The sequence below is a fragment of the Berghia stephanieae genome, chromosome 4 (assembly GCF_034508935.2).
Source record: "Berghia stephanieae isolate SIO BIC M18660-M18661 chromosome 4, UCSD_Bste_1.3, whole genome shotgun sequence".
NCBI lineage: Eukaryota > Metazoa > Mollusca > Gastropoda > Nudibranchia > Aeolidiidae > Berghia > Berghia stephanieae.
The window spans coordinates 37,230,422-37,241,426 of record NC_088363.1 but is presented as its reverse complement, the minus strand read 5'-3'; the positions used below and the strand labels follow the sequence as shown (position 1 = coordinate 37,241,426).

Genomic DNA, 11,005 nt, shown 5'->3' with positions numbered 1-11,005 from the left:
CATTGATGATGATAATGATAATGATAATAATGATGTTGTTCGTGATGATGATGATGATGATGATGATGATGATGATGATGATGATGATGATGATGATGATGATGATGATGATGATGATGATGATGATGATGATGATGACAATTTTGTTTTCCTCAGGTTGTCTGGATGATCAAACATTCCGGTACAATGTAATCTACGCTCAGATGATACTTCCTTTCCTTGGCATTCCTGCTTGTGATTTCGTCGGGAAGAGATTAACCCACTCCCCACTCAACCAAACGTACACATACCGTTATTAAGGAAACATAAACAAAAGATTATTGTTGCTGTTAATATAACGTTGCAAAATCACGATTAACTTCATTTCTATAAGGTCTTATGTCTTAAATGATACATTTATTGTCATTAACAACGTTCATGCCTGAATTTTTACTGACAAAATGACCCCAACTTATCATTTGATCTTTTTTTTCTTCTGCTCATATGTCAATTCGAACTGCTGAGTTAATCAGTGACAAAATAGAGAGCAGACACTGGTGCAAGTTTAAGATTTGAAAAGTGTGTAAAAAGCAATGCCAGACAAAGCCAGAAAGAAAAATACAAGAAAAAAAATCATACCAAAAAAATCAGCTGGGGATCAAATCTCAGACCTCCTGATTACCTGTCAGACGTGCTATCTTTACAGAGGTTGTCCCAGTCCGGGCAGGCTGATGTTTTTGGAAAAAAATAAATTGTGCGGCTATGTGGTCTTGTGGTATAACAATCGCTCTCGGATCGGAAGGTCTTGGGTTTGAGTCTCGCTCGGAGCATAGTTGAGTCCTTGGAAAAGGCTCTCTACTCACATTCTCTCACAGTACTCAGGTGTACAATGAGTACCTGGCCGTTAACAGCATTGTCTCTGTCCGAAAAAAAATGTAATATCGCCTAACAGGCGTCATGTCTCGTCCTACATGTTAAGTGTTGCTGTTGGCAAGGGACCCCTTGTAAAGTGCTTTGAGCACGTTGAGTGGATATTGTACTATATAAAAGCTCAAATTTTATTTTTTCTATTTTTCTTTCCTGCTTTCAGATCTTTTTTTGTGTTCATAAGCCGAGGTGATAATATAGGATTATGTCCTGTCCTATAGTTCACATTTGTTTTGTTTTACTTTTTGCTTCTTGTCCACTAAATTTGAAAGTTGATTACAGTGACTATTTACAATGTATTCTACTAGCGTCAGTACCAATAGGGTAGCAAGCACTTGTTAATGTCCGTTTCACGCTATAGAACCTGGGATAAAAATCCGACTTCATAGGCCTAATTGATCTTAAGGACTACTTTTTACTTTATTTAAGGAGTTTGTTTTGGATGCTGATTTTCTTGTTTTGTTTTGGGTTATTTTTGTTTACAGCTTGTATCAGTTACGGTAACGCCCTGGGAACATGTGTAGCCAGCTCTGGAAGTTTCAGGGAGAACAGGAATGCTTTTTGTGAAACTGGACGTAAGTCATTTACATAATTATCAACGTTGATTCATATTTAATACGCTATGTACAAACAATAATGAAATGCATAACAACAGACGTATACTTATATGCAGGTCTAACATCAGTAAGTAATTTTTGGGCCTAGTTTAACATTGTGGTAATGGACAATATTTTGCGTAATTTTTTTAGATTTCCATTATAACACCCAACAGTGATTGGGTAGCGGGGTCTGTTAGATCTGGCGGAAAGAACTTTGTGATAGACTAGTGCCCTCTAAGAAACAACCGAATAGTAAATCTGTAAGATAAAATGAAAACAAGTAAAGCTGTAGTTTTAGATATCTAGTATTGCTCGTGAAATGGACAATGTGACAAAATGTCATATCCGATCGACCATGCCACGTCTTTTAAAATAATTTAACCCAAAAGAGAATATAATATGTTAGAAACCAAAAAAGTCAACAGAAACTTGTGATGTAGAGTTATAATACTTTAAAACTTTTTATAATCTTTACAAATTTCTCTTATCGTTATTGTTTTTATATATTATTTTTTTCTATAAGAACAATATTTTCTAACTTATGTACTTCTTCTCTCAATTTCAGAGGTTTGCTGTGAGGTAAGTACTTTTATAAATTGATATGGAATTCATATTTTCAACAATCATATATTTCCATTGCCGTAATTTTACATTTGTGATGAAAGGACAATAAAATATTACTGTCAGAAAACTATTTTTTTTTTTAATCAATTTATAGATAAAAGGTCTTATGTATCAGTTTGCACAGTAGCATTTGATCTGTTAAATATGATATTGGATAGATATTCAAAAATATTGTGTTTGTTTTGTTTATTTGTGTTTTTTTAAGTTACCACCATAAAAAAACATCTGGCACTCACTATAGAGCAGTAAAGTTAGGTGCCCCAAACGTAAACAAAGGTCGAGAAGCACGTGGCAAACCACATGTTCCTGTCTTGACAGCTCACGTTCAATGAAATAATAGAAAAAAATAACCTTTAAAATTTGGCTGTTAGTGCAAAAGAAACACATATTCATAAATACTCGATCAGCATCAAATATGTCTAGATATGGATATTTTAGGGAACAAAAGGTAAAATTTTCTAAATTTATCAAAGTTACAGTCTATCTATTTTAGACCAGAGCAAATTATTGCGCTGGTGTGAACAAAACGAGAATTATTCGGAGCCTGATTTTCATAATAATTTAGCCTTATATTATATTTCTGCAACTGTTAGATTTTATGTAAACATATTTCATACTGAAAGTGTATTGTCTACAACTCAAACTACAAAATTGGGAGACCTATATGTGCGTAAATTATTCCGGTCCCTAACGGAAATCACTAGCAACTTGTTATTGTTTACGTTTGGGGCACCTAACTTTACTGCTCTATACTCAACCCAAAATCTTCAAACTGCTGACTGGCCTAACAATGCGGTAAGCTATCAAATCACCCACCTTCATTTAATGAAAACCGAACTTAATTATGCCGAGCAAAGGATGTTAAAGGGTTTTGAAATACATATGGCGCTGGCTTCCGGCGACAACAGACGTGTTGTGAATGTTTACCTATTTTCTACACATATTTTTATCCATTTATCATTCAATCGTCGGAATTTACGCCTAATTTTTATTCAAAATGGATGTGAAGTATATATTGTTCCTGATTTTTATATTTATTAGTATATTTATAAGCATAAATGGTGTTTTAGCCTGTGATTTTGCTGCCAAAATAAGCCTATCGATAACTTATACTCCAGAGACTCTCCGATCCCTCCAACCCGTGTCACCCCCACCACCCACTATTGACACATCGTTTATTAAAGTAAGAAAGAGAGGGAGAAAAGGAGGAATAAAAACAAAATTTAACAGACGGCCTTTTCGTCCATTTTTACCCTGTGTAGTGACAGGTAATGTAAGATCACTGAAAAATAAAATTGATGAACTGTTTTCACTGTGTCGTTTTAATAGTGACTATCGTCAAGCCTCCATAATAGCGTTAACAGAGACTTGGCTATCTCCTCATATACCATCATCATGTTTTAATATTGAACAATATTCACTATTTCGAGGAGATCGGACTAATGTAAATAAACGAACTGGGGGTGGGGTGTGCACATATATTAACAACAAATGGTGCCACCCCAATAACTGTCAGATAAAGAAAATGTATTGTGACGATTATATTGAATTTATTACTGTTTCGTCACGACCATATTATCTACCCCGGGAATATACTCATGTCATCATCATCAACGTCTACATTCCACCATCATCAGACAACACCACAGCGAAACATATTTTGAGGAAAGAAATACAGGACATTCAAATTAAGTCACCCGATGCCGTATTGATGGTCACTGGCGATTTTAACCAATGTAACGATTTTACTCTCCCGGGACTTCATCAATACGTAGACTGCGAGACAAGGGACAAAAAAACATTAGATTTATTCCTGTGTAATATTAAAAATAGTTATAAATGTTTACCCCGTGCCCCATTAGGTTTATCTGACCACTGCATGCTCTTGCTTCTCCCCACCTACCGCCCTGTTTTTTAACGTGTAAAACCAGTAAAGAAAAGTGTACAGATCTGGAACGGAAGTGTGTGTGAAGATTTGCGTGGTTGTTTTGAATGCACTGACTGGAATGTTTTTATCGAATCATGTGATAGTGTGGATGAGCTGAATGACTGTGTGAGTGAGTATTTAAAATTCTGTGAACAGCTAGTGTCTTGTAAAAAAAAAAAAAATATTATCCTAACAACAAGCCTTGGATAACAAAAGATCTAAAACTTTTATTGAACCAAAAGAAAACTCTCTATACTAGTGGAAACAAAAAAGATCTGAAAACAAAACAAAAAAGGATAAAGAGGGTAATATCTAGTTGTAGAGATAAGTACAAAAATAAAATTGAAAAATGCTTTTCTTCTGGGGATATACGGGACACGTGGCGGGGGCTTAAAACTGCTGTGAACTATAATCCAAAGCCCACGATTATATCAGAAGATATCGAAATTGAAACTTTAAATAAATTTTATTCACGTTTCGACACAGCAAACACATTTGATATTGAAAATGAAAAACATAAATTAGACAGGGCTTTGGAAGATGAAATGACTATTGAGGTCAGTGAAGAGGAAACGAGATTCGTATTTTCGAAACTAAACGAGAGGAAGGCTGCTGGGCCGGATGGATTGAAAGGAAAACTATTAAAAGAATGTGCCTACCAGCTTTCCCCCATTTATACACATATTTTTAACTGGTCCCTCCAATGCGTTTCGATCCCTGAAATCTGGAAAACTTCAAAAATTATTCCTGTTCCAAAAAAAGAAAAACTTGAAACTATGAACGATCTCAGACCTGTTGCACTGACTTCAATAGTCATGAAATCTTTAGAAAAACTTGTTCTTGTTAAAATTAGGAATCAGTTTATACCATTGAGTGATAGTCATCAATTTGCTTACAAACCAGGACGTGGCGTAGAGGATGCCATTTTGCTGTTTACAAACAACATCTACAGGCATCTAGATCACGCTAGGAGCTATTGCAGATTCAGGCCTCGAAGTGGGCCGGGAAAACCGGGAAAAGCCGGGAACTTTATTTTGAAATTTCCCGACCGGGAAAAGCCGGGAAAATCGGTGAAAATTGTCTGGGGCCGGGAAAAAGCCGTGACAAAAATTTAGGTGAACAACAACCCAGCATGTATTCTTCCGCATAATCATTACCCAACTTGCGAACGATCGGCTTAGAGCATGGCAGCAGCCTCTTATGGTTTCCTCACACAACTAGGCCTATGTTATGACGATCGACCCAATCAGAAAAGTCCGGTCCGCATTCGTAGAGTACACAGACTATTACCATGTTTCCTGTGCATGACGTAATTATAGTGGTTTAGAGTCATCGCTGAAACACTGGAAGACGGCAATGGGATAGTTGCGTCAGTTGTTGAATAAATTATCCAGGCACGGTTGATAAGTAAAAAAACCAAATTATGTTGTAGTTACATTTGAAACAAACAAAGTATATCACTGATCTCGTCTCATTGAGATATAAATAATGATATAAAAATCAAGAAAATCGGCCGGTAAATAAAAAAGTTGCTAAAAAAATCGAAAATAAACAAAAGCAATTTTTAAAATCGAATTTATTCGTAAAACAGTTGGTTTTCAACCGATTTTTATGAAACAAAGACCAATGTTCTTCTTTTTTCAAGCCGATTTCAACAATGTGACTTTCAAATTCCTCAGAATTATATTTTTTACTTTTAGAATTTAGCTTTTAGGCCTACTCAAAAAGGTGTTATATTCCTTGCCACTTGCACAACAATAGCGTAATACATCGACGGCGAGAAGCGTCTTTGTTTCGACCAGCCGGTTCGGTTAGATAGCCTGTGACTCATCATTGTCGACAAGACAAGAGTGCTAGAAACACACATCCCTCCCCTCATCTTAGTAGTGTGTGTGTGTGAGTGTGTGTTTTTTTTTTTTTTTTTGTGTTTTTGACTTGGTCATGAATGCGATTGTTAGCCAAGCTAAGAAAGACGGTCGACGTCCTTGGGCTACTTTAATGAATTTTCGTGACTTGTTATTCAATTATTTGGAGATGGCAGATTAAGGTCGTTTACTCATTGTAATTTGTACTAAGTTTGTTTTGTCTGTCTCTAGATTAACTAGCTTTATTTCATTCATGTGCAATTCAATAAGTAGGCCACACGTCTTTGGACGCTACTTTCTCTCTCATAGTAGGTACTTTGGTAAAAAATTCAAATTGGATTGAGCTCAATGAAACCTATATCATTTTAAAGTGCTTTTCAACACGATTCTAATGATACAAAAATTGTGAAAATCAGATAAGCAGAAGAAAAGTTATGTTGGTTTAAATGCTGAAAAATGGTCTTCTATTTGCCTTTGTTATTTACTGACGGACTTTGTGACCTGAAAAGTGTTGCATTTCCGGTAGTAACCACCATTTGGATTTCAAAACTGGTCTAAAATGGCCGCTAAGATTTGAGTAAGGATTTTGCTGGAACGAATTTCATGGATGCGGTATACAACTTTGCCCTGAATTTGATTTTATATAAAAGTTAAGATGTTAAATAAACGAGCCAGCATGAAATTTTGATTTACCAAGTTCTAATCTTTTAATTATCCAATGCTAAATTATACCCTATTTTATCCATAATCAAAAGTTATACTAAATTGTCATTGATTTTTATATAAACTACACCAAACGATAGAGTAATTTCACCTGAAGAAAATAAGACATCAATCATTAAAATCCATCCATAAACAAAAAATCGATGGAACTTTTTCTGAGACCCATCACTCAAAAGTCCAAAAAATCGGGTCACAGCCACTAGCCCATTTATCGGCTCCCTGCTGGAGGGCCAAATGGACGTTTACCAAAGTACCTACTCATAGACTCATAGTAATATTCAAATGTCTTTTTTCTCTCTATTGATTTCTCTTCTCTTTGTCTCTTTTCTCTCTCTCTCTCTCTCTCTCTCTCTCTCTCCTCTCTCTCTCTCTCTCTCTCTCTCTCTCTCTCTCTCTCTCTCTCTTTTTTTTTTAAAATATTTTTTTGCATGTTGTAGGAGGCCTAGACTTTACAGGAATACGTCCAAGTATTCATAGCCAGAGTCAATATATTTCTTTCTCTCAGTCTCAGCCACTCTCTTTTTCACTCACATCTCTCTCTCTTCTCTCTCTCTCTCTCTCTCTCTCTCTCTCTCTCTCTCTCTCTCTCTCTCTCTCTCTCTCTCTCTCTCTCTCTCTCTCTCTCTCTCTCTCTCTCTCTCTCTCTTTTTTCTCTTCCTTTTTTTCCCCCCACGGATGGTGTAGGCTTAGATACTGGATGGCTTGTTATAGTAATATGTACTATATATATATAGGTAGTGGTAACTGGTCTAGAATTGATGAATATGCTTGAAAATTACTACCTTAAAATTTTCCCTAGAGCCAGGAAAAAACCAGGAAAAAACCGGGAAAAAGCAGGGAAAAATATTTTCCTGAATCACTTCTAGGCCTGCAGATTGCTTTTTGCAGATTTTTCTTCAGCGTTCAATACAATGCAACCTCAGTTGGTTGTTCAAAAATTGACTAGTCTGAATTTAAACAAGTATATAATTGCTTGGGTGCTCGAATTTCTTACGGAGAGAGCACAATATGTTCAATTAGGACAAAACAAATCTTCCTGTATAACTACAAATACTGGTGCTCCTCAGGGTTGTGTATTGTCCCCTGTATTATTCACAATATACACGAATGACTGTAGAAGTCAAAACCTGAGTGTACCTTTAATAAAGTTTGCAGATGACACCGCTCTTCAAGGCCTCATAACAAATGGCAACGAATTGGCTTATAGGCAAGAAATTGATAGATTTGTGTCTTGGTGTGATGCCCACCACCTAGAGCTTAACATAAGCAAGACAAAGGAGCTAGTGATTGACTTTAGGAGAGTGAAGGAACCGATAGAACCGTTAAAATTAAAGGACCAATTCGTCCAGCGAGTTCCTCACTACAAATACCTTGGTGTAACGATTGATGACAGGCTCAAGTGGGATGAACACTTGAAAATAATTAGGCATAAGATGTGCAGACGTACATATTTTTTATCAAAACTCTCTCATTTTAGAATAGATAAAACCCTCTGCACATTATTTTATAGAGCAGTAATCGAAAGTGTTTTGTCATTTTGTATAACAGCTTGGGGAGGCAATTGCTTAGCAGTGGAAAGGAACAAAATAAATTCAAATATTAAAAAATCTATTAAACGCTATATAAATGATGTTGACGATGTAGATCTTTTATACGAGAAATTTTGTATAAATAAAATAACTAAAATATTACATGACCAGTATCATCCACTAAGACCATCAATTATTATGTCAGAAAGAAGTGGTCGCCCTTTCTCTATTTCAACGAAAACAGAGAGACACCGAAAATCTTTTCTGCCGTCCAGTATTAGGCTTTATAACAACAAGCAATAATCATTTTATATAATTATTTCTCATTTTTACTTTTTAAAAATATAAATATTAATTTATTAATTTATTTGTTTTGCAATCTTTTTAATTTTCAATTTATAGTGACAGTTTTAACTATTTTACAGTGTTTGAAATTATTCATATTATAAAGCGCAGCTCTGGTTATAGAGCTGCTCCTTTTTTATATATATACATCCTATTTCCATTGTATTTTTATCTTATGTGTAAATTATAACACGTCTGTACAAAAAATTTCTTTTTTGGGATGCAATAAAGTATTATTATTATTATTATTATTATTATTATTATTATTATTATTATTATTATTATTATTATTATTATTATTATTATTATTATATTATATGCAGTCTGAAATTCGTGATAAGTAGCCGGGTCAGAGTCTAAAGTTATGACTATAAGGCATCTATCTTCTATCAAACACGAAATGATATATATATATATATATATATATATATATATATAGATAGATAGATAGTCACTCACACACACACACACACACATACACACACACACACATAACATCTTGGCCATATATAAGTGAGTGACAATTTATATTTTATATTTTATATATATATATATATATATATATATATATATATATATATATATATATACATCGCAAGGTCTCAGGTTTGAGAGTTTTTGCCAAGATGATGGTCATTTATATCGATCGATTTTTGAAGGGTGCGTGTTTTGGCCAAATTTTAAACACGTGACTTTGCAATTAACTGGTAAAATAGCTTGAGAGATGTAAATGTACTGAAACTTCAACTTATTGGCTTGATTCTCTTTCAGGTTTTGACGATAACTACCACCACGACCACCACCACCACCACCAGACCCAGACCAGACGGTGGAAACGGAGGTAGCAGTAGTAGCGGAAGTAATAGCCTGGTGGCAGATGATGACAACATGGTAGACAATGGTGGAGATAGTAGCGACAGTAAAGACAATGGATTTGGAAAGGACAGGAAATACGCCAGAAGACCAAGTTCTGACGAGTCCAAATAAAATATTGATAATTAATTGATTTACGATTCTCGACCGGACGGATGCAGGTGCTTTTGTTTCTTTCTTTTACTCTGTCAACTCAACCAATCGAAATGTGGTTAACTTTTAAATATTTTTTAACAAACATTCTGATATGAATAGCGAAGGGAAAGTATGAGAAAAGTGTTTCCGTTTGATATTCGTATGAGTGCGTTAGTGAAGGATATTCACGAGTTACATCTCTGACGACTGTAAAACGACAATATATACATATATATATATATATATATATATATATATATATATATATATATATATATATATATATAGTAGATGTCATGCTTTGAACGTTTATTGGTTTGTTTTTTTAAAGGACCCATGTGAGGTCCCAGGTTTGAGAGTTTTTGCCAAAAGTTTTACTGGTTAACACAATGAATATTAAAGGAAAAACAGATGTCTTATGCAAATTATCAGTAGATGTATACACCATCATATCGTGTCCCTATCATAGCATGTTACTATACACATAATGCTACTCACAGGATTAATGCATGACATGGAACGAAATCCACCAAGACATTCCTGGGGTTGACAAAATAAAATTACTTCTGACCACTATAATATAATAGCGCAGTATCCTCTAAGCACGCTCTAAGGGCTTTATAGTGGGTCCCTTGCCAACAGCAACAAGTAGGACGATATATAACGCCGGTTAGGCATTAATACAATTATTTCGGACAGAAACAACGTTGTTAAGAGCCATGTACTCATTGTACACCCGAGTACGGTGAGAGAATGTGAGTAGAGAGCTTTTCTAAGGATTCAACTATACGCCGCTCAGAGTAGGAATCGAGCCCTGTGCCTTCCAATCTGAAGACCACATAGCCAACCATCCAAAACTAATAATGATAGGAGCACACAACAATAACAGTGAGATGATTGTTGTTGTTTGTTGCTTTAGGTCTCTTCCAACACAATTGAGGTTATATGAGAGACCGCTGAAACAAAAAAACAAGCAATCTAACAAAAATAGTACAAATGTAAATCAAAATCATAACCTAAAGATATCATAAGCTAAATTATAAATAACCAAGAACAAACAGGCAGAAGATTTACAGAAAAAAAATATCCCCTGTCAAAAATACAATCACAAACCAAAGAAGCAGGATAGGCTAGTAAAGAGAAGAAGAAACGACATCACTATCGGATCGTACACCCATGCGAACATCATAGGTATATGATTCAAGGCCCTTTTAAAGATATATTTTATTCCATTGTTAGTGAGATGATTAACAATGGAATAAAATATATCTTTAAAAGGGTACTATATATTTGACAGTCTCCCTCCCAGCTAAAGATTCCGGACATAACCAGGGAAAAAACACCAAGCAATCTCAATCCAGAAAAAGGGTTTCATGGCGCTTGCAAAACATTTAGGTTATATCAGCGCCAGTAATAAAAAAAGGAAAGAAATGGGATAGTTAAAAAATTAAAGTATCCAAGAGGTTCCAAAAGCATACC

The 11,005-nt window shown here is 35.0% G+C and overlaps 1 protein-coding gene across 1 annotated transcript; it reads left to right on the top strand.

Annotated features, from left to right (window-relative positions):
• Nucleotides 1–203: 203 nt before the first annotated feature.
• LOC144971760 (uncharacterized) lies at nucleotides 204–9,736 on the top strand. The gene is made up of 4 exons (XM_078912834.1): nucleotides 204–234; nucleotides 1,392–1,481; nucleotides 2,071–2,084; nucleotides 9,290–9,736. Exons 1-4 carry the CDS (start codon nucleotides 204–206, stop codon nucleotides 9,503–9,505), a joined length of 351 nt encoding a protein of 116 aa, XP_078768960.1. The 3' UTR covers nucleotides 9,506–9,736.
• The last annotated feature ends 1,269 nt before the right edge of the window (nucleotides 9,737–11,005 follow it).